General features: G+C 40.0%; 1 protein-coding gene across 4 annotated transcripts in view; it reads left to right on the top strand.

Annotated features, from left to right (window-relative positions):
* Nucleotides 1-24795, top strand: part of Acat1 (Acetyl-CoA acetyltransferase 1) — a 226245-nt gene that overhangs the window by 83027 nt on the left and 118423 nt on the right. For 2 of the 4 annotated variants that reach the window (XM_067143401.2, XM_067143399.2), the window contains exon 9: nt 12748-12864. In XM_067143401.2, the coding sequence (XP_066999502.1) occupies nt 12748-12864 (117 nt within the window). Of the gene's footprint in view, nt 1-12747; nt 14016-22634; nt 22707-24795 lie in introns of those variants that run through there. The other 2 variants (XM_067143398.2, XM_067143400.2) reach the window with 2 other exon arrangements.

Consider the following 24795-nt stretch of genomic DNA (forward strand, 5'->3'; position numbering starts at 1 on the left):
GCTAACAATGTTTTCTATTAAACACACAGCTCATCCTTAATAAATTGATATTGTTTACAAAATACTACTTATAATATCTCCTGTACTACTTACAAATATATACAACTGGTATAAGATTAAAATTTACAATGCATTTATTTACTTTTTTTTTTACCCATTCTGGAACCTAAGTAGCATAACGACCTGCTGTGTCTTAACCAGAGCCCCTTTTGCCACCACTTTTCAGAGTTCCTGAAGGGCCTTCACAGCTACCGTAGCGGTCCCAGGGCCCTCGAAGTCCCCACTGTACTCCACTCCTACAGGCAGTCCCCTACTTTGGCTGTCCAAACTCCTTAGACCAGGGGATGGAATTAATTTATTCACACACATTTTTTATTTACATTAACCTGCACTGGTCGAATGCCCTCTAACATTTCATTTATTTTCTATGTTCCTGTTTATTCTCTTCTTGAATATCTGTACAGATTTTGGAAAAGGATCAAACACTACCCCTGGTAAACTGTTCCACTCCTTCACACCCTTCCCAATGAATGAAAAGTTACCCCAATCGCTTCTGCTAAAATTCCTTCTAATTTTATATTTGTGGTCAGTCCTACCGATATAATTATTTTCCAATTGAAGCCTCTCACGGATATCTCCCCATGCTTCTTCTCCTGTATAGGCTCTATATAATCCTATAAGTCTAGTTTTCTCTCTTCTCTTACTTAAAGTTTCCCACCCAAGTTCCTTTAACATTTCTGATACACTACTCTTTTCCTGTTACAAATCTTGCTGCTTTCCTCTGCACACTATCTATTTCTTTTATTAGGTATTCTTGGTGAGGATCCCAAATACTGTTTGCATATTCCAATAATGGACGAACTATACTCAAGTAACTTTTTTCTTTTAATTCTTTGTTGCATCCTTTAAGTACCCTCATTATGACATGTAACGATCTGTATGCTTTCCCAACAATGTCATCAACATGACCCTTCCAGTGCAAATTACTTTCAAATCTCACACCTAAGTATTTGCACTTGCCATCTTTTGGGATAACTACCTCATCCAAAGTATATTCAAATTCAGTTTTAAAGCTCCTGTTTGTAAAAGTTGTAACAGTTGATTTGCCTCCATTAACCTTCATATTATTTTCTTCAACCCATTGTTGGATACTATCAAGGTCCCTTTGTAATTCTGAACAATCCTCAATGTTGTTTATTTCCCTATAAACAATTATGTCATCTGCATACAATCTTATTTTTGACGTTATATTGTTCCCTGAATCATTTGCGTATATTAAGAAAAGTAACGGACCGATTATACTACCCTGTGCAATTCCCTTCCAAACTTTCTCTTCCTGAGATACATTATTTCCTACTTTGACTTTCTGAACCCTTGAATTTAGAAATGTTTATATCCAACGTGTAACACTTACGTCCAATCCTATTCCCTCCAATTTCTTTAATAATATTCCATGTTCCACTCTATCAAAGGCTTTGGAAAGATCTATAGCAACGGCAGCGGATCGCGATGATTTGGTTTCACGCGCGCGATCACTTTCTTCCAGAATTAAATTATTTAGGGCAGAAAACCTATTTCTGATGTTTATTTCCGGAAATTCAGTTGTAGATTTCTTCTTAGCCGGCCATCCACGAACTACTTGACACCATGTGCTCGAGTTTGTTACTGGTACCGGTATATCACTCGAAGAATGGTCAGTCCCAAATTTTAGCGATCGCAGTCTTTCTTTTGATTCTTGATTTTCAACTTTAAGAGTCTCATTGTCCTTTTGTAGAATGTTTATAATTTCTAATGCACTTTTATATTCCTCATCGATTGTTTTCGGTGCTTCATCGTCAACGCCTTCGCCAACAACATTCCGAACACACTGCTCACAAATCCAGTCAACATTTTCATTAGTTTTTACGTCTCTAGGGCAATTTATGCACTTATAAAGTCACCATCGATCACATGAATCACACAACATTCCATTTTTCACTCATCTTCGACATTTTCCGCTCTTTTCATCACATTTTACGGTTAATTTACTCGGAGGATAAAACACTACGTCGTCATTACCGGGCGCCATTATGAAAGAAAAAAAATCAGCGACACAAATAACAACAACAGACAATAACACACAGGACAATATACGCACAAGGTAAATAAACACAGCCTGAAAGAGAAAACAAATATGTTAACTTGATGTTATCTTCTCGACCCCATGACCTCTAAGGCTCTGGATGTCAATTACCGTGTATATGCACAGCAGAGTGTTGCAAGTTAAAATTAGCAACTCCTGGTCAGCTGTAGAGAGAAAGTAAATAGCAAAATATTTTACACATGGACAGACTGGCATTCCATAGGGCTGGGATAACGGTTCTCGTGTGTACAGCAAGCTCATTCATTTAAGGCTCTGCCTCCACTCGCAAAGAGTCTTTACCTGCATAAATATGTCACTGGGTCAACAGCCTATTCATCTTTGGGGCATGCAGAAGAAATTCTACTTTCCAAACATGTGGTCAGGCAGGAAGCTCACTGGCACAAAGTCCCTCGTGAGTCTTGTCACAGTACACCAAATAGTGCCCCACATTATTCCGAATCTAGGCTACTCACTGTTGGTAAACTTAACCATAATAGGTATTTGATTTAATCCTGTATTCACTTGTCTAAATCTATTAAAGAATCAAAGAAATCTTTGATTTGACTTCACTGATGAAGTGTTGCATATTGTTCCTGAAACATGTATGAATGAAGAAATAATTTTCAAGTGTATTGACAAAGTGGACCCAACATAAACTATTTTTAATAGATTCTTTAATAGATCTAGGCTACTCATTGTCCTGTTCTCAAATATATATCTCACGAGGATAGCATACCCTTTTTACGGCTCTTCACGGCTTGCATCTAAAATATCCAGGTTTGCATCCAGGCTCTTACTCAGCCTATTCTCACAAATATCTCACTGTGATAATACACACACATTACGGCGCTTCATGGCTCCCATCTAATAAATACTTATTTCCTGAAAAACTAAAAAAAATGTTGGTAGAAAGTCTGGTTTTCCCTCATTTCGACTATTGTGACGCGATTTATAGAGACACTCGAGGCAAGTTATTGAGCAGATTACAACGTGGTCAAAATGCTTGTGTGAGATACGTCTGTAACCTACGGTACTATGACCACGTAACTCCTTCATATAACCATCTATCTTGGCCCCGACTAGAGATCCGTCGCACTGTGCATTCCCTATGCCATCTCCATAAAATCCTTCATTCTTCACAACCATTTTACCTTACTTCATATTTCAAATACTTATCCTCTTATCACAGTCTTAACACCAGATCCACTAATAATTCCATCCTTGCTTTACCTACCCACAGAACTGCCATCTATGATAAATCATTCACAGTAATTGCCTGCCGTGAGTGGAACCTCCTTCCCGAAAATATCAGGGGGTTAAGCGCTATTCACACTTTCAAGGAAGCACTTTGGAGACATTTTATGCACCAGTAAGGATCATCTGTAAACTTGATGCTGCTACTTACAACCATTCTATTGTTATGGATGTCCTGGTAGAGAGTCTAAAATTTTTATCCGATTTGTCTTTAAAATCAAATGTTATGTACTGCCTTTTTTTTCTTTTTTTACATGTAGGATATTAGTTTTAAGAATTTATCCCTTTTTATGTCTGATTTATTTAATCTTAATTTAATCTTAACTTAATCTTAATTTATTAATTTAATCTTAATTCATTTCATCTTAATGTAATCTCACCATTCTTGTATTATTATTAATTTAATTTGTATTAGACGTAGTTATTGTAATACAATGCAACATATGTATATTTCAGTTCCTGGTTAGATGGAAGAGAAGGCCTGAAGGCCTTAATCTTGCCAGGTAAAATAAAACATTACTAAACTAAACTAAACTAACCTATCCAGGTTCGCATACCACATACGGCTATGGCTTAGTCTGTTGCGATCTTATGTAAAAGACCGTCTCTGAGTTACAATGGTGTAAATGTCCCTCTGCTCTTGCTGCAACCTGTAATACATCCCCCATGCACAATCATGCACATCCCGACATTTTATCTAAGTAGTCTTCGATACTGCGTTCCCCGTTCGAACCTGTAAAGGTAAGTTGATATCAAACTTATTCTGAAGACATTGGTATCAAAATAAATCTCGCGTCTCTACATGGCACAGAAGAAATCTACATTCATAAAACACAAAATAACCACTAAACTATTGCATAACCCTCATTCCATCTAAAGCAAAGCTAATAAACACATGGCTGGCACAGGCGATCAGCCCCAAGCGAATTTACGAAACCTATAATTGAGTATACATATACGCTGCATGTTGCGTCCGATAAAATAAAGTATGGATCAAATGGTCTAGCTAAAATTAACTTTAAGAAAATAGGACAGGTTCTAAAATACATATTCATAAATGAGAAAATAAGAACTCGAAGAAGTAAATTGGTGGAAAATGTATTAACCAATAAAACATGAGGTTAGAGTAGGAATCTCCCCACACAGTCCCGAAGGGCCATGGCCTACCATGCAACCGCTGCTCAGCCCGAAGGCCTACAGATTACGAGGTGTTGTGTGGTCAGCACGACTGATCATCTCGGCCGTTATTCTTGGTTTTCTAGACTGGGGCCACTATCCTCAATTGTAATCACGTGGGCTGAGTGGACCTCGAACCAGCCCTCAGATGCAGGTAAAAATCCCTGACCTGGCCAGGAATCAAACCCAGGGCCTCTGGGTAAGAGGCAGGCATGCTACCCCTGCACCGTGGGGCCGGCATATTTAACATTTACATTACCAAAAAAGCCCTGAGTGAAATCTATAGTTACAAATCATGCTTATATGCAGTTCATCTTATCTGAAACCTTCCATCTTTGCCTCAGCGCGGTACTCATCTAGGGGCGGCATGTAGTGGAATCAGCCCATATTAGCACTATGTACTCTAGATCCTGAAGTCTGGTACTCTGCTCCTGGGAACGCCATTACAGATGCCGCCTTCTTCTTTGGTCCTTGGCGACTCCTGAAACCTGGATGATGAAATATGACAATCCTCTTCAGTGCCTACTTTCTATTTGTGTACAATGCCGCGACCTAGGGAAGATACAATTTGCTACATCTGGTACTAATGGTATCAGTCTGACCATGAGTAGCGCTTATTATGGTTATGATACCCGGTCACAAGAAGTCCTTCTGGCAGTTAACGACACGTACCATACTAAATTTGAGAAATCATTCTTGTTACGTTATCATTTACTCACTAAAAATGCTCAGGCAAGCTAGTCTTAAGCTCTAAATAAGACTTTCTAATTACTTGTTAATTTCACTTTGTCTACAGGTTTGATACGAGTGACACGCACTTCGCACTGGTCTGTCAGCAAATAGCTCCAAGCTGCTTGGGAGGCATTCCCTTTAATTGAGGGTAATCAAAAAAATAAGGTCTCCAATATTTTATAAATACATAACTCTGTCCGTGTGGCTGTTGGTCACAATATTGTGAAAAGTGTTTCCCCGCGTTCGCATATAAACACATGCACGCCACGCTGAGACACTCAGTCTTGGCTTGGCAGCCATTGAGAATGTAGCTCCTGTTGGATGTTACCGCCAAGTGCGAAGTGCGCTCAGTTATTCGATTTTTTAACTCAAACGGTACTGAACCGATTGAAATCCATCGCCATTTGATGGAAGTGTATGGTGAGTTGTGCATGGATGTCGTAAGTGGTGTAGAGAGTTTGCAGCCGGTCAGACTGAAATTCACATCAAACAAAGGAGCGGGAGACCGTCAATTTCCATCGAGACAGTCGTGAAGGTTGAGCATATCATACGTGAAGATCGGCAGATCACCCTTGGTGATCTCTGCACTTTGTTTCCCGAAGCGCCACTCACAGAATTTTAATGGAAAAGTTGAAATACTGGAAGGTGTACGCAAGATGGGTGCCATGCATGCTACACTGAAGACCACATGCGGCAACAAGTTGATTCTTCCTGCGCATTTTTTCAGTGCTTTGCAGCCGAACAGGACAACATTTTGGACTCAATTGTCACGGGTGATGAAACCTGGTTGTTCCACTTTACACCTGAGACCAAGCAACAGTCACACCAGTGGCGGCATTCCTCTTCGCCAAAGCTGCGGAAATTCAAGCAAACACAGTCCGCTGGTAAAGTCATGACACCTATGTTTTGGGATCGAAAAGGGGTATTGTTGGTTGACTTAATGCCCACTGGGAACACAATTAATGCTGACGGCTAATGTGAGACCCTGAAAAATCTCAGACGGGCAACTCAGAGCAGGAGAAGAGGAATGTTGAGCAAGGGCATAAACGTTCCCCATGACAACACTCGCCCACATGTCGTCCGGCAAACCGTTGCTCTCCTGCAAGTTTCAGTGGAACATCATCACCCACCCACCCTATAGTCCCGACTTGGCGCCCAGTGACTATCACTTGTTCCCTAAGTTGAAAGAAGATTTGGCTGGAAAGCGATTCAGCACCGACGACGAGGTGACAGATGAGGTTCACAAATTTCCTGAACAGCATGACGGCGAGCTGGTATGACATGGGCATACAAAACCTGTCACAGCGTCTACAAAAATGGTGATTATGTAGAAAAATAGCTAAATGTTCAGGCTGTAAAATGATGTAAACCATTGTAGAAGTAAACAGGTCTACGTATTTATAAAAAAATAGGAGACCTTATTTTTGGGAGATTTCTGTTAGGCTCTAGTACATCCCTGCGCTCACAATAGATCGCCTTTGTGGATCAATCGTGTCTTTCCAACGGCTATTTGAATTTAACCAGAGAAAACATTTACATGCATACTAGTCACCGCTATGGCGTAAATAGTGCATCATAATTATAACCAATATTATTAAGTGTTTTGCAGAAACTTGCACATGTGTAGAAATAACGTCTCGAATTTGCATGCTACCAGACCCGAATTGCTCAGATTTGTCTGCATGCTGTTGGCACCACTGGCTTCATGTGACAGATTCAAACATCTTTGTCTCTTTCTTGCAATCTACCTTCTCTTTCTCTGTCTCACTTGGGAAAGCAATATCCGGGGTCTTCACGAGTAGGTTCAAAATAAAGCTTCCTTCACATTGGGGCTTACATGAGTATCTGCAAGGACTACAGCTTGTGCTCCGAGGTTCACCTCCCCCTAAGACACGGGATTCGGGCTCTGCTTGGTGCTATATTAAAATATTCCTCTAACATGATGATATTTGGACTGTAATAGGGTGATACGGTTCAGTAATGATTATATCAAAATATTATGGCTTTAATACTTTCCATACCATTTATAATATAAGCTAAAATATTAAGTAGCCTAGTATGAAATCTTGGCCTTCTATATAAACATACTTGCTGTTAATATAAACTTTTATTAGGACAAACAAAGGAGACTGCCAGATTCTTGTTCAGAATCACTCATTTTGTCACAGCTGTAGACAGCCTTTGTAACGACAGGCAAGCAGCGATGTTCTGGTTTCTTAATTGAACATCCTATGGAGTTTCATTACATTTAATGCCTTCAGTACACCATGTTCCATTAAAAACTGCAGCAGCAAATTACTATCTTTTAAGTATGTAAATATAGTCAGGATGGCTGAGCGGAATTGATCATCCTACCAAGTTTCATTGTAATTGGTATGTTCCAACCCAAACAATTCCCTTGTCAGTGTGCTTGTTAAATGTGAAGTCATTGCCTACAAGATGTGTTAAAAACCTGAAAATCTCAACCAAACACTGATAACTTTAGAGACAGAGACAGTGCAGCAACACCACTGATTGAACCTGAAGCTTTCTTCCCAGAAGATACATTAGATAATGTAGACCGAGCTTGCATTTGCCAACAATCTTTCATACCTCCACCTACCTATAACGATATTCCCTTCAGTGAGAAAGAAGTTGGCCGAGCTTTCCAAATGCAAAATGATAAGAAAGCTCCTGGACCTGATGCGATTTTGGCTAACATCATCAGACATGTTCATTTTGCTTTGCCAACTCTGTTTCTGACTTTATTTAATGTATGTCTAACTTAATTGTTTTTCCCGACTGCTGGAAAATGGCATCGGTGGAAGTAATTCCCAAGCATGTTGGCTGCACTAAGAAAAACACAACCAAAGACAATTCCGTAAGTCTGTTGCCAGCCGTGGGATTTTTTAAAAAAAACTCTTAATTGACAGAATAATGTACTATTTATACAAAAAATGATTTGATGAGTACTCATCAGTTCGATTTTACACCTAACAGATCCACAGAAGACGCTGTCCTTAACGTAACAGATTGGATTAAGGACACATACAGACAACAGACGATTGGACTTTTAGTTTTGCTTGACATTTCTGAAGCTTTTGACAGTGCTTGGTGGCCTAGGATTTTATTCCAGATTAAAATCAAAAGGTATCCACATAATCTGTTCAAATTCAAAATTATTTTACAAACAGGCATGTACAGCCGTTGACCCTGACTACGGTGTCACTCAAGGCTTCATAAAACTTGTCAACTTCATCCTCATCTGCACCCTCACATGGTGAATACACGGACACAATTCTTGTCCTAATTCCTCCCACTGACAAATCTACCCACATCATTCGCTCATTTACGTGCCTAACAGAAACTATGTTGCGTGCAATGGTATTCCTGATAAAGAGCCCTACCCCAGACTCTGCCCTTCCCTTTCTAACACCCGTGAAGTACACTTTATAATCTCCTATCTCTTCCTCATTATCTCCCCTTACCCGAATATCACTTACTCCTAGCACATCCAGATGCATCCTCTTTGCTGACTCAGCCAGTTGTACCTTCTTTCTTCCATAAGCCCCATTAATATTGATAGCTCCCCATCGAATTCCATTTCGTTCGCCAAGTTGTTTCCAAGGAGTCCCTCGCCTGTCAAATGGGAGTGGGACTCCATTACTCCCATAGGTCCGAGGCTTGCTTAAAGTGTTCTGAGCTCGGTAAATTCATGAAGCAGGATGCTACCCTACTTGCACATAGTCCAAGTGAGGATCTCTCCTCTAACGGGTTATGGACCACCGGTGAATTGTGATTTCACATTAAAGCCAATAGCTCCCCAGACCATAATGCTTGGTGTTGGCCCTGTGTGCCTCTCGACAGTAAGATAATGACGGCCCCTCTCCCAGGTACGTCGGCGCACACGATTCCGGCGATCACTGCGGGCAAGACAGGAGCGTGATTCATCACTAAAGACGACCCTGTGCCATTCGTCGACCCACGTCGACCTGGGTGGGGTGACCGAAGGCAAGAAAATTACTCCTGTTCTTCACGTTGGTGAAGCATATGCTAAAGGCCACCCTTATGGTCTTTTTTTTTAAATACTAGTTATTGATGCTTTAAAGGTATGGTCAAATGTTCCACCTTTACTTTACTGTTGTCTGATTAGGTAGAACAGTGACAGTATTTGCCTTGAAGATGACAACACAAGTTTTATATTTCGCTACAAGCACCAAGCTTCAAAAGACGGCGTACTTTACTATTTATAACATAAATAACGCAAACACAATGAGTTTTAATGGCATAAGATTTTTAAAGTATTATAACAGTGGAATGAACATTATAATACCACAAATTTCAATTTAGATCTATACTGTTTAACTCTAATATTGTATTTGACCTTGGAGTTCAATGCCAACGAACTGATATACAGAGTGTAAAAAGTATTAAGTATTACTAAATAATGGAATCCAAATCATTATCCCGAGATGAGATTTTTCACTTATGTTTTTAATGTTTTGACCCACAAGTTGTTAATTTGTAGTAACCTGGGGTTATTTTTAACTTAACATAATTTAATACAAGGTATTAAGGAGTTCTTTGTATGAATATGTTGTATATTTTATGTGTATTGCCAAGTTTCTCTTTCCTGCCATGCAGCTGATGATGGCGCCGTAATTAGCGCCAAAACTAGTACTGCTATTAAAGATATGTTGTAAAACATCTGACAACAATGCTTTTGTATTGAAAAAGGTGGAACCTGTAAGATTTTATAAGTATTTGTAATCTCAGTTCAATACGGGTAAATCAAGATGAAGTTTCTTATGTCAAAAGTTCAACTGACAGCACTTGAAAATGACCTTAGTCTCCTTTCTTTCCACTACCAACTAGAAACAGTTAAGTGACAGGTTAATTTTAACATTAACATGGGCTATACTGTGGAAATTCTTGTTACAGTCTGATCTACTGCTGTGTTGACAAGTATAGAAAATATGAGTACATTGTTCGATTGTATTCTGAAAAAATGGTAAATTTAATGTACAGTTTGAAAGGCTTGTTTTACCACTTCATACAAGAAGAATTCCTGACAAAGAAACCCTCAGATGTTCAGGTCACTGATTTTATTGATACTTCGTGTATTAATAACAGATATTAGATATAATGAAATGTTGAAGTAATAAAGCTTACCTCTTTACCATTCGCAAGAAAATAAATGTAAAAATTGGCAAAGTAAATGGTATGAAGCAATTGTACTCTTATTCTACTGCTCTGGCCGGCTAATCATTGGTAGTGTTTTTTGCGTACGGACATAGAATTTTGCTGCACCTGATCATGGAAGAAATTTTTGCTTACAATAATTCTTTACATGTCATTGTGCATATTCATTCATTCATATCCTAAAGGCAAGGCCTTGTCGCTGCAACCACATCTGTCTCTCCTCTGCTGAGCGTTTCAGGTCAACATATTTTTTCAAATTCAGCCTGTCCATCACGGAATCCAGATACTTACTTCTTCCTCGGCCTTCCTCTTCCCTTCTTACCCAGAACTTTTCCTTCCAGCATAAATGAAAACCTACAACCTGCCCTCCAGTCATTGACCGGGTCAGGAATGGAATGAATGAGACATATATAGGCTATTAGTACGATGGGGTCGCCACTCCCAAAGTGATTTAGTAATGACTGATAGATGCTATGAAATGAGAATGGAGAGTGTTGCTGGAATGAAAGATGACAGGGAAAACCGGAGTACCCGGAGAAAAACCTGTCCCGCCTCCGCTTTGTCCAGCACAAATCTCACATGGAGTGACCAGGATTTGAACCACGGTATCCAGCGGTGAGAGGCCGACGCGCTGCCGTCTGAGCCACGGAGGCTCCTCCTTCCAGCATAGTTGTGAGGAATGTGTTATGTCAAAGTGTGTGGCCAAGCCGAATTCCTTGTGCATATTAGTAACACAATAAACATTCATTTACAAAATTAAAATGTTAACCAAGTAGAAATAAGACATTGGAGACCTTAATTTGAACCAGGCCACCTCAGGATTCGCAGGCAGAAGTGCTAACCATTATGCTAGTGTGCAGTTGGTGTAACCATTATGAATAAATCATAAATTAGGTACAGTATTAAGTATTATTTGAATTTTTCTTTTCTCATGAATGGTTGAGAGGTACTCTTTAATTAAGCAGCACTACATCAGACTGAACTGAGCAAAGCGAGAGTGGACACATAACATAAGGAATGGGAGGGCATGGTGCATGCAGCCAAGTAATGGATGACAAAACACGCCGCCAAAGTACATGCCCTCTTTCTTATTAACTAATAGTCCCATTAATCTGGGATTTACCGGGCGAGTTGGCCGTGCGCGTAGAGGCGCGCGGCTGTGAGCTTGCATCCGGGAGATAGTAGGTTCGAATCCCACTATCGGCAGCCCTGAAGATGGTTTTCCGTGGTTTCCCATTTTCACACCAGGCAAATGCTGGGGCTGTACCTTAATTAAGGCCACGGCCGCTTCCTTCCAAACCCTAGGCCTTTCCTATCCCATCATCGCCATAAGACCTATCTGTGTCGGTGTGACGTAAAGCCCCTAGTAAAAAAAAAAAATCTGGGATTTGTTCTAAATGAATCCTCAAACTATTTTCCCAGTTCTTCTACTCAAAGTTCCCGGGGCAACGATTACCCTAATTTTCATTGAATTGTGAAACAACCCAGGCAAATACAAGGACATCTCTTTTATTTCATACAAAATGTGGAAGGTCTTTTCTCCATTACTACGCTATAAGGTCAATATAAAGTTAATGAAAGTAAACAACATTGTTATGAGTCTCTGCTGTAAATATGTGAAAATAATCTGAGCTCAACTGTAGTAACAGTGAATTTTTAAAGAGATCGCTGCTTTCTCTTAGTGCTCACATCTGAATCACGTCCATCCATTGTGTAAAGTGGCACTCAAACGTTCCCTGTCGCTGAGCGGTGAAATGCTGTTGATTTCATTATCAGATCAAAACTCATACAAATTTCCACTAGTCGTTTGCCATTCCAATTAGTCCAGTTATGGGCTGGATAGTTCCCAATGATGTTCCTGAATTTTCTTTCCTTCCCAAGTTGAGCGTTGAAATCTCCAAGACTCCTGATTCCAACATTCTTAGTTGGAATTTCGGGAAGTGTCTTCTCCAGGTCTTCCCAAAATTCTTCTATTTTCTCTGGATCTATTCTATTAGTCTCAGTAGTGCTTATAATAAATAATGTATAATTCAATTCTAATGGCATAGTAATGGAAATTCGTCTTTGTCCTTTCTCTGGTGATCTGGACAGTTTTGTATTTTGTATTCATTCCATGATACTTTCTTTTTGTGTGTGTGTGTGTGTGTGTGTGTGTGTGTGTGTGTGTGTGTGTGTGTGTGTGTGTGGAAGGGGGGGGGGGGGTTGGAAATAATTAGACTTTGCATGACATATAGATTTGATGTGGAATAACTTGTAAATTACACATTGTTTATTGTTCACAGGATGTCGGGGGCACGTATTCTCCTGCATCTAGTCCATGCATTGAAGCCAGGGCAAAAAGGTGTGGCCTCCATATGTAATGGTGGTGGAGGTGCTTCTTCCGTACTCATTGAGAAGCTGTAAGTAATTGGTTGTAGAGGACCTGCCACTGATGAATAATGCTTCTATTTACGTATAATTTGTGAAGACTGGAATATTTTTAAGAATTTGGTTTTTAGGGATATTAAGACAGTTGTCACTGGAGGAGGAGAGATGGAATCATTTTCTTATTTCTGGCATAACAGATATAATAATGTAAAGTTTGAAGTCCTTCTTCTTCTTTTTCTACTGCTTTTCCCACACCTGTGGGGTCGCGGGTGTGAACTGTGTAGCACGTGTGGATTTGGTCATGTTTTATGGCCGGATGCCCATTCTGACACCAACCGTATATGGAGGGATATCATCACTATTGTGTATTTATGTGTTGGTTGGTAGTGTAGTGTGTTGTCTGAATATGAAGAGGAAAGTGTTGGGATGAACACAAACACCCAGTCCCTGGGCCAGAATTAACTGAAGGCGATTAAAATCCCCAACCTGGCCTGAAATCGAACCCGGGACCCTCTGAACCAAAGGCCTCAATGCTGACCATTCAGCCAATGAGTCGGTAAAGTCTGAAGTCCTATCTTGATTTAATTGTCCATATTTTGTCATTTGCATTGCATTTTAGTAGGGAAAGTTATTAGTGTTTTTCTGTTATGTTCAAATTGAAACTTTTCTTCATATTTGTTTCAACTGTCCATTATTCTGACAGCATCTTGACAAGTATTGAAATCTAAACTCGGATTATCCTCCTTTACGCTACCAGCAACTGATTCCCTCTCTTTTATAAGCAGAGCTCTGTAAGTCTCTCAGTTTGAACTGATAGTTAATGACTTACATTATTATATCGATAATGGCGGCAAGTATGTTTAAAGGATCCTTGCAAGAGCAAAGTCGTATATTGAATGCCAAATATGTTTTGTTAAATAGTATAGTATAATCTAGTCTTGATCATTTATACTCTCTATTGTATACCATTTACAAACTGTGTTCTAATTAAGGTAAAATAACCATCATTTATCAACCTTTAGTGACATTTGTCTTTGAAGTTATATTTTTATAAAAAAAAATTATGGGCTAAAGAAGAATCTGTTATTATAGAGTGTGATCAGGATGATATGTCAAATGTTCAGATGAAATCTTCTTATGAAAATGAGATTCAGGCTATGGTGCTTTTATTCTCTCTCTCTCTCTCTCTCTCTCTCTCTCTTTTGTTTTTTTAAGAGAAACCGACTTTAATGGTTGTTAGATGTCTACTAGAGTACTGCAATTTATGTTTTTCACTCGCTTGTATTAGTTCGAAGGTCCTGGGCTCAAGCGGGTTACCCCCAAGCGGAGAGCGCTTGAAACTATGTTGACAAGCGAACTATGCTCGCAAGAAGGACAGTAGCAAGTAACAACAGGCAGTCATTTGAATTTTTATTAGAAAGCAATAAAATAGTGTCATAACATTTACGTTTGTCCTCATTTGTCTTTTTATTATTTATAATTTATACTCAGTGCCATCTTCGTATTACAGACACTGAATCAATGAAAATTAAATACATAATTTTTATCTTGTAAACAACATTAAATATAATTATCATTTTAAAAATGCATTTAGATAAAATATATATGAATTAGAACTCTGAACAATGAAATAAAATAGTAGATTGTGCTCGTTTTGTTTATTTAATCAGTTTCTTATATTTTGCTTGCTATTGCAATTATTTATATATATACTATGTATTTTTATTCTTGTATACAGTCCTAGACCGAACATAAATTGTCTTGGGTAAAAAAATAGCAATGATATAGAATAAATGCACTTTTAAAAATAATTTGACTGAACAAGTTGGCCGTGCAGTTAGGGTCGCAACAGGTGTGAGCTTGTATTTGCGAGATAGTAGGTTTGAACCCCACTGTTGGCAATCCTGAAGATGGCTTTCCATGGTTTCTCTTTTTGACACCAGGAAAATACTGGGGCTGTAGGACCTACTGTAATTAAGGCCACAGTCACTTCCTTGCTCTTTCCTCTCCCATCGTTGCCGTGAGACCTATCTGTGTTGGTGCGACGTAAAACAAATTGCAAAAAAAATAATAATAATAATAATGTGCTTACACTAGGTAAGGTTCAAGGGCCTTCAAAATATTTGATCCTCGATCAGATGTGAAACAGATTTGTTGTATAAGTTCAGGCTCTGTTCCCAGTTCGATGAGCCTGTCTTTGATTTCCTCTCTGATATTTTCTCTAGTTTCTTCTCTTTTTTGGGGAAATGGATGTCGCTAAGACAAGGCTTTCATTGTCCATTTAGAACCAACCTAATGAGCATCTTTGCACTTATTTCATCAGCTTTTATTTGTGTTATGCAAGATGGTTTTAGAAGGGGTTAGAATATCATCCCCATTTACTCTTCCATTACTATGCACCGATATTTACTAGTTCTTGGGACATCTCATGAAAGCCATCACCCAACGTGACACTAAAGGGGCGTCACTCAGAAGTGCACATTTTTACACATTTCTGCGTAAGCAATTTTTAACAGCTTGTGGTACAGTACTCAGTGTTCTTTCGACACGTACTTTACAGACGTATGACCTCAATGGTAATATTATTGAATTTACGTCCATCTAACGTGTGACCTCAGATGTGGTGTTGTAGGCTTATCTGTTCACAATGAAGAACATTGTTTACAGGATACATAGTCGACCTGCTTACTATCATGATTAATTGCAATAGAAAACTTTTCCCACTCATCACTTTTGAAGCCTACTGGCTTCATTAGACTGTTATCGTGACTTACAAGTTTATCCTTCATCGCCTCTTTAGTTTCCTGCTCCGCATTGACTAGGCAACTATCACCACGAGTGTTGCTTGCTCGTCACGAACATCACTCGCTCCTAGGTCGCTGGTGGGCGAAAAAGCCTCTCACAGCCACGCCATCTAGCAGCGTACTAGCCAACAAACTGATCCCTCGCTCACGCTCGAGCGCAACTTGACAATGCAGGGCTCTAATGTCTACTACACCGATGAGCAGTTACATTATGACCACTTACCTTATATGATGTAGGACCACGTTTTGCCTACAGAATTGCGACCAGACAGCAAGGTATTGATTCATCGAGGTGGGAGAAGGCATCCTGGGGTATCTAGTACCACCAGCCTAACAGTAGGTCCTCCAGTTGGTGTACGCTGCTGGACAGTAGCGACGCAATTTGAACACTCTTTTCTTAGTTGAAGAGCGAATGTTCGATGGGGCTCATATCGGGGCTATTTAGGGACCATGTATTTAAAGCAAGTTCACTATTATGTTCCTCAAACCAATCCTTCTCAATCCTGGCAATGTGGCATGGTGCATTGTCCTGTTGAAACTGGCATTCACCATCAGGGAATGCTGTTGACATGAATGGATGGACTTGCTTCCCAGTAACGTCCAGATACTGGATAGTTGTAGAGAATTGGTGTGCCAGAATAATGGGCCCCATTGTGTCCCATGAAAAGATGACCCAGATCTTCTCAGGTGATGATTGTTTTAAGAGGAAGTACAACTGGGCAACCACTCTCTATTAGCACTAATCAGAGGAAAATTAATGGAAGGAGTCCGACACTTCAAAAAAGGAAGGTATCGGCCAAAGAAAAAACAAGGGCCACGAAGGGCATGAGGATGAAAGACTCCCTAGGACTCCACATGTAATACTGTCAGTGTCGGAAAAGAGCATGATTGACTAAGAAAGGTCGAATATGATAGATCAAAGTGAGCCTGGCACAAGTAAGTGGAAGTAATGCCAGGACTCAGTTAAGAGCCCTGTGTTTGCCACTAGTGTCATGAAAAACACGCTGTATGCTCGGTTCATATTTGTTGAGTATGGCCACGACCGAACTTCGCTTCTCAGAGGCGAGGCGAGCTGTGTTCGCTCAACCTTGCCCCTTCATACTCGCTCCTTCAAACGCTATCTCAGTCACAGGGAGAAGTGCTCGCCTCCCTCCGTTCTTGTTTAGCTGTACTCAAGTTTGTCTCGCGTACCTTTATCTCTCAAAACATTACACTTTTGCTGCAATGATGGACTCATGACTGGACATGAAAATACCATTAGTTACTCATATTTTTAGACTGTGTTTCTGCTTCATACGTAAGAAAAACTGGAAATAGTGTAGTAAATTTCACTCTTGTCGGAGAAATGGTCAGTGAAGTTCACGTGCTGCCACGTGTATTCCTTCTGGCTAGCGTACTTCACTGCTCTATACACCTTAACTAAATAAACATTATTAATGCATGAGCCATATATTTCGCTACTAGCCATACCAAAGACATTTAATACAAACTGTGCAAATTAATAAGTCATTATATCACATAAAGTTAAATATAAACCTCAAAATTAAGTTTTACAATCCTCTTTGCTCAAGGTTTCTATCCAAGGAGATATGGCTAGTGGAAAACTCTAGCTCCAATTTGGGAATGAATTGCAAACTAATTATTATTGTTATGATTGTTATGAATGAATAACAAGTCATTGATTTGGTCTGGGTCTAGCTAACTCTTACGACTCCTTAAAAGCATCCCCATTTTATTGAAGTTTCTTTGGCTGCTTGCTGGAATGCACAACGTATGTCTGGTAATTACGTACAGGGTAAGTAGACTAATTGTACGCTCCTTCCACCGGGAGAATGGGAAACCACGGTAAATCTTTCTCAGGACAGCCGATGGTGTGGACCGGCCCCTCTCCGTCCCCCGAATAAAGTGGCGTAGAGCGACGGTAGAGCCGCAGCCACCCCTCCTCTGCTCGGTTGGCTGATCTGAGTGCAGAGCTGTTGGACCACAGATCAGCCATGGTCACTTGTGGGCCAAGAACCACTCCGCATGCACCGACTCTTAACTAACCATTCCATCACCCTTTTATACCTCCAAATTCCCGGCCTTTGCTCTTTGTAAACAAAGGCTTACTCATATCTAGATAATAATGTCGTGTGGCCTCCGAATCGAGTTGAAGTATAGACGACCTGTGCATCTGTGGGGATGGGGCCCCTCCCTGTCATGAATTCTAATGATGAAGACGGCACACTCATCCAGCCCCCGAGCCATCATAATTAATCAATGAAGGTTAAGATCACCGACCTGGCCGGATTCGAACCTGAGACCAATTGGACCAAGGGCCAGTACGCTAACCATTTAACCATGGAGCCGGATTCATATCTGGATGAACCACATTGACTGCAACATCAGAAAAGTAAGCAGCTCATCCTCCCTTCGCTTCGAACATGCCTTGTCGAACGAATTGGAGCAAACTTGGGCATTTTAGTTTACACGCTCCACTAATGCGTGATAGAGGTTGCTTGTGCAGCAAGGCACATGTTGCTCTGTCGTGGTTACCTGCCTCAATTTCGAGCAATGCACACCACTAGTTGCCACCCCACACTCCAAAGTTAAGAGCCCCTGGGGCCCCTTTTTAGTCACTTGTTATGACAGGCAGGGGATACTGTGGGTGTTATTCTGCTGCCCCCACCCACAGGGGTCCAGATCATCTTGCCTCCTCCACCAACCTGTTGCCTGACCGTGCAACCACGTGCCATAGCCTCCAATAGAAATCGGTGTACATGTGCCCATCCATCAACATGATGGACCAGGAATCAGGATTCAGACTAGGTCACCTTTTTCCAATCATTTACAGTCCAGTGAAATGATTTTGTGCCATCTCTTGTACTGCTCTCGGTGGAGTGCAGTCAGTCTCCATTGGGGTTTGATTGGGTTGTCGACTCCTCGGTCACACGCAAAGCAGTGTTCGATGAACCATGTGGTGGTCATCACAGTATTACCTGTTGGCAGTTTCTTGAATTGTGGCCCGCGGTCGCTCCAAACAATGCTCAACAGCCTCCGCTAGCCTCTGGCATCAATGAGCTGCTGTTGACACTTAGGCAGATGATTTGTTGTTGTTTACCATCATTGCATCCCTTTCAATACATGCTCATAACAGTGGCACGAGAGCAACCCTCAAGCGGTGCCATTTCAAAGAAGCTGGTACCAAGGCACCGTGCCATTACAATTTGCCGTCTATCAGATGCGGAGAGATCGGCCGCTTTTCCTGTTCTGACACCTGAGACACTATTGACCACAAACCTGTAGACCTGTCTTATATACTATGCTGTCTGCATGTTACGTGTTACTCTCCCTGCTCCAAGCGCGCTAAATGTTCCTTGGTAGGGGTGGTCATCAGTGTATATCCTTAATGTAACTGACTGATAAAGGTATATGAGCGTAAAACTTACTGTAGTTGATCAGCCCCAAGAGGGACTTAGACTATTCAGGGAATGAAGATGATTGATTGATTTGCAAATTGAAAGGCTATCAGAAGCAAATTTGAAAATTAGATACTTCAACTAATGTAATGATACTGGGGTTTGAAGATAACAGAGAAGTCATACAGAATAATGGGAGGCAGGAGCCTGACAAAGAGTATGAGGAAGCAACTCTACTCAAACAGAAGGGTTGTTTGGTTGTTGGGTGTTCTCTTCCTGCTAAGAGTTTGTGGAGATTTTTCTTGTGGCAAAATACTAATTAAAATACTAGATGAGAGGCTGTCTAGCCAAGGCAGTAAAGACGTGCTCAGTTTACCTGGAAGAAATTGAGTTTGATTCCCTGTAAGGAGGTCAAAAACTTCCATTTCTGGAGAGGCACATAGCTTCAAGGTTCACTCGGTATGCACCAAAAATGAGTATCAGGTTAATTTCTTGGGGCAGAGGCGGTCAGGTATAGAACTTACCACTCTACCTTACTTAATGCCAAGGCTGTGGATAGTAGAAGTCTTTCTGTCCACCCCTTCAAGGGTTTCATGGCCTGTATTGAGATGTTTTTTCTTTGATATTCTTAACATATACCTCGTATAAGTTTCTATGGTACAATCCTACAGAAACAGTTCTAAATTTGTATACAGTTAGTTACATGCTTTGGAGTGTTAATGTTTACTAGCCTTTTTCTTTTTTTCACTCCTCTCATGAATTGTTATTTGTTATAAAATTACCTCAGAATATTGATGGTAATTTTTACTTTCAGAGACAAAACAATAAGGTTATTAACTTCTTCCTTTTCTAACGTGTACTGCTATTGTTACATGTGCCTTTAAAAAAAAAGAAAAATATATTTTAGGTGTGCTGAATTCTCATTGATTTCTGTGGAGAGTTCATCTGAAAATAGCAGTTCATGGAACTTTGTATACATCATTTACAGTAAGCACAACTTCATTAAACCAGACTAATTGCCATATGAATGTAAAGTGCAGCTAGATGTAATTAACAATAACAGAAAAATGTTTTCTCTCTTCTTAACCCTCTCCAGCCTAAATTTATTTGACACATGAAAAAGGAAATTCTTGAAAATACCCTTCAAATAGTTATGAATAAAGTTTCTGTAGAAAAATCCATACAATTTTAGGAAAAGTAAAGAAAATAGAACAATGGTTCCAAATGGAACTTAGAAAATTCACAGAAAACATGAAAGTTAGTGATTCCATTTGGAATCATAGGCCTAGAGAGGGTTAATAGATCCCAAAACTGTACTCTGTTACTTTTTACAGTTATTGAACTGTGTTGATTATGATTGTTGTTTTAAGAGTCCAAACAATATGATTAGCAACAGCTATATTGTAAGTTCATGTTTTCTGGCATGTGCAAATTTAATAATAGCAAAGATGATATAAATGCTTAAGAAGTATTTAAAATTCTGATTAATTCTTTAATATTGTATTTTTATTACTTCTTATGTTTTGTGTTATTTAGGATTTTTAGCATGTATTTCTTTTGTTTTAATCTGGATTAATGAAGTTTCTCTGTATTTTACATTGTACTTTGTCATGTGTTTTTCTATTATATAGAATGTTTAGAATATGTTAATAAATATTGTTTGTATATTTTTGTACAGAAATATGTTGTGATTTTTATCCTTCCATCAACAAAATGAGAGAATAAATTGTACAGTCCTCTTCTTTTCTTGTATAGAGATGGAATATACCATTACCATATTAAGTGTACAAACTAGATCTATGTAGCAAATAGTCTAATTCAGAACTTGTAATTGCCCATCTCAGTTGAGATAAGACCTATGCCTGAGAGATGGAAGATAGTCCCCCTTTTCTCATAAGGGCAGAGGAGTTATCCCCTTTAGGGAATGTACAGTGACCAACAGATGGGCGACAAATCCTGAGGGATTATCTAACAGTGAATGGAGGGTTTCACTCAAAATCATTGCTAACTTATATCCTGTGCAGGCTTTATCAGGTAGGTCCCTAGACGGAAACCACTGTCGCCTTTGCCACAGTGAGATAGAAACCCTTGCACATGTTCTGGGTGCCTACAGACATGCTGAAACCCTTAGAAATGCCTGCTATCACTGTATTCGAACCTTGATTACTGATATCTTGAAGGAATGTTAACACACGGTATACAGTGAAGTGCATGGGTTTACACTTAATAAATTCTCTAAGCAGAGAGGTATAATACCCATTCACACTGGGTCAATAGCATTTTGTTGTTATCATATTTATCCTGAGTGGAACTTGATTTTGCTCAACTTTCAAATTGACCCTACCAGTTGAATTGAGACTTCTGAAACCCAACCAGTGGATGTTAATAAACAAAATGTGACACCTACACAATTCCATACTATAACGAAAATATAAGTCAACATGTACAGGGCGTTTAGAACCTAATGCCACGCATGCTCCAACAGGCCAGTCCTTCCCCACCTGGTAGACAGCTCCAGGCTGGACTGGGCCTGGTATCTAGCATTTAATCAACAAGGCACGCAGTCTCAAGGCTAAGCTGTATCACACCATCTGTTAGTTGCAGTTCAGTGGGGTTATGTGAACATATCAAATGTGTGATAGCAGCAATGCGATACATTAGAGATCAGCGGACATTTCTCTTTGAGACATATCTTTTAAAGAAGTCGTATGAAAAAATGTATATGTAGATTTTGCTGTTATCTGAGGAGACTCCTTGGTCATCAAAATGTACTGTAATGAGTTTATTTAAAAAGTGGAGAGAAACAAGCTCTGTTTCCGATAGGAAGAAGCACTGTCCTAAATGAGCTCTCACGACGAAGCTAACGCCAAAAAAATTTATTGGATTTCGCGGCTCTCCCAAGAGTGCAGCATGTCTGTATATAGGTTCTGCCTGTAAAGGTCTTAAATTGATCGAGTTTCACCCGTACATACAAAACATCTGAGGTTCATAAATTAAATGCTACTGATCTGGATGTGCACTCTTAAGTTTTGCAGGTGGATTTTACAGTCCGTACACAGCAGAATTGTGGATCCCACACTTATTTTTATGAATGATGAAGCTTGGTTTTATCTGAATGATTATGTGAACGGTCAGAATAATTGGTTTTGGGATAGTGAAAATCCTCACGCAGTTCACGAAATTCCGTTGCATGATAAGAAAGTCAGGGTATGGTGTATGATTAGTGGAAAACAGATAATCAGTCCTATTTTTTTGTTTCAAGAGAGTGAATTTGGAGCACTATGCGAATAACATTTTGCGACCATTTGTTCAAATGGTCATGGAAGAAGGGAAAAAGTACACTTGCTTCTAATAGGATGTTACAACAGCTCACATGTCGGCATATTCACTGCAAGCTGTTTGTGAGATTTTCGGTGAACGGGTAATTACCCGAGGACTTTGGCCCCCTATTTCCCCAGAATTTTTGTGCATTTTATCTTTGGGGTAACCTTAAACATGAAGTATTTAGGAGCAACCTGCGTACTTTTTTGGGCTCTCGAGAAAGAGATCACTAACATTATACAGAGTGTAATCGGCGATGAACTGCAACATGTTTTTCAGAACCTTCTCTGCTGCTGCAACTTGTGCTCGGAGAAAGATGGTAACCATTTTCAACATATCCTGTGGAAGCAGGTAAGAATAAAGTTCCAATACAATAGTTCTCTGTTAGGTAGCTATTGCTGCTGGCTCTCCTTATGTGTTGCCTTGGCAAGGCCACCCACGTTGTCCACCAGGTGGCCGAGGGCCGGCGGAACATGCATAGCACAAGGTCCTGAATGTCCTATAAACATAATGGGTCTTAAGTTGGAGCTAGAGTCTCAATGACAGCCAGATTTACACAGTTCTGTAAGCTGTTCAGATTGGATAACAAATTATGAACATTGTGGCCTAGGTGACTGCAGAGGGTTTAGTTCCTATTCTGAGGAACCATTTGTATAACAGTTATGAGTGACATGTAGAACAGTTGATGTTTCCCTTCCAGATCACCCCTTTTTTCATTGTGATTGTAAGAAATGTATATATAGAATAATTTCTCTAGGCAGTCTTAATTAGAGGAAACTGAATGGCATTTGTTGTTGTCGTCATCACATCCTGCGTGGAACTTGATTTTGCTCTACCTTCAGATTGCCTGTCTTCGTAGCCAACTGTTATAAGATGTTCTTTGCAGTGGCACAGAGAAGAACATAGTTCCATGGTTTGGAGGTATTTATTAACTGTCCTGTGTGTGTTTTACCCTCAAGGTTCTATCCACTTCAGGAAAATGTTGGTAATAACTTATTTCATATCTGAGAGTACCTATCCTAAACCTACCTACAGTATGTACATATATACACACATACATACATACATACATACATACATACATACATACATACATACATACATACATACATACATACATACATACATACATACATCGTCGGCTGTAACTCGATCCGAGTATATGTAACTTCTTCCTGCACACATTGACCAGTTCAACTCAGTTTATGGATGTGTTTACAATGACTAAACAGACCAATCCTGGCATAAAACATAGGCCCACGCAAATCACACTGAATGGATGGAGGAGGGCAGGGTTTAATTGACGGAGTTTTCTTGCTTGTCGCTTGGCCTCTTGATGTCTGCAGCGTTCTCTTTCGAACAAGTTGACAGCGGTGGATGTAGTGTTCCGCCAGAGTGAGCGGTCCACAGCACATTCTTCCCATGTCTGTATATCTATACCAGTTGTCTTCATGATGCGTTTCAGCTGGTCCTTAAAACGCTTAAGAGGGGCTCCATGAGGTCTACTGCTGGAGCAAAGTTCACCATAAAGAAGCCTGGTATCACCCATGCGGTGAACATGGCCTAACCATCTCAGTTGATGAGCGTTGATTGTTGCCTCAAAGCTATTTAGCTGCACTTTGTCAAGAACTGCCGTGTTGGTCACATAGTCCTCCCACTTGTATTCAAGATGAATCTCATTTTACTGGGCAAGTTGGCCGTGCGATTAGGGGTGCGCGGCTGTGAGCTTGCATCCTGGAGATAGTGGGTTCAAATCCCACTGTCAGCAGCCCTGAAGATGGTTTTCTGTGGTTTCCCATTTTCACACCAGGCAAATGCTGGGGCTGTACCTTAATTAAGGCCACGGACACTTCCTTCTAACTCTTAGGCCTTTCCTATCCTACCTTCGCCATAAGACCTATCTGTGTTGGTGCGACGTAAAGCCACTAGTGAATCTCATATTCTGTTGGTGGAAGCGCTCAAGTTTTTTGATATCATGGTGATAGTGTGTCCAAGTTTCACAGCCATACAGCTGCGTGGAAATGACAACCATGAGTTTGGTATGCAGTTTTAGGTCGTTATTCATGAAGATTCTGTGCATTAACTGTCCGAATGCTGCATGAGCAGCCCCAATTCTTTTATCAACGTCTTGTTCACAGGTACATCGTTTTGACAAGATGCTTCCAAGATATGAAAAGTGATCAACCTGTTCCAGTGTTGTGTCTAAGATGGAAATACTGAACTCAGGAAGTGTTAATCCTGGGGCAGGTTGTGCAAGTACCTTCGTTTCTTTTTTTTTTTTTTTTTTTTTTTTTTTTTTTTTTTTTTTTTTTTTTTTTTTTTTTTTTTTTTTTTTTTTCCGCATTAATGGCAAGACCAAAGCGATTGCAGGCAGTTTTAAAGCAGTTGACTGACTGTTGTAGTTCTGCAGGTGTTAGAGCAGGAGATGCAGTGTCATCGG

The sequence above is a fragment of the Anabrus simplex genome, chromosome 3 (assembly GCF_040414725.1).
Source record: "Anabrus simplex isolate iqAnaSimp1 chromosome 3, ASM4041472v1, whole genome shotgun sequence".
Lineage (NCBI taxonomy): Eukaryota > Metazoa > Arthropoda > Insecta > Orthoptera > Tettigoniidae > Anabrus > Anabrus simplex.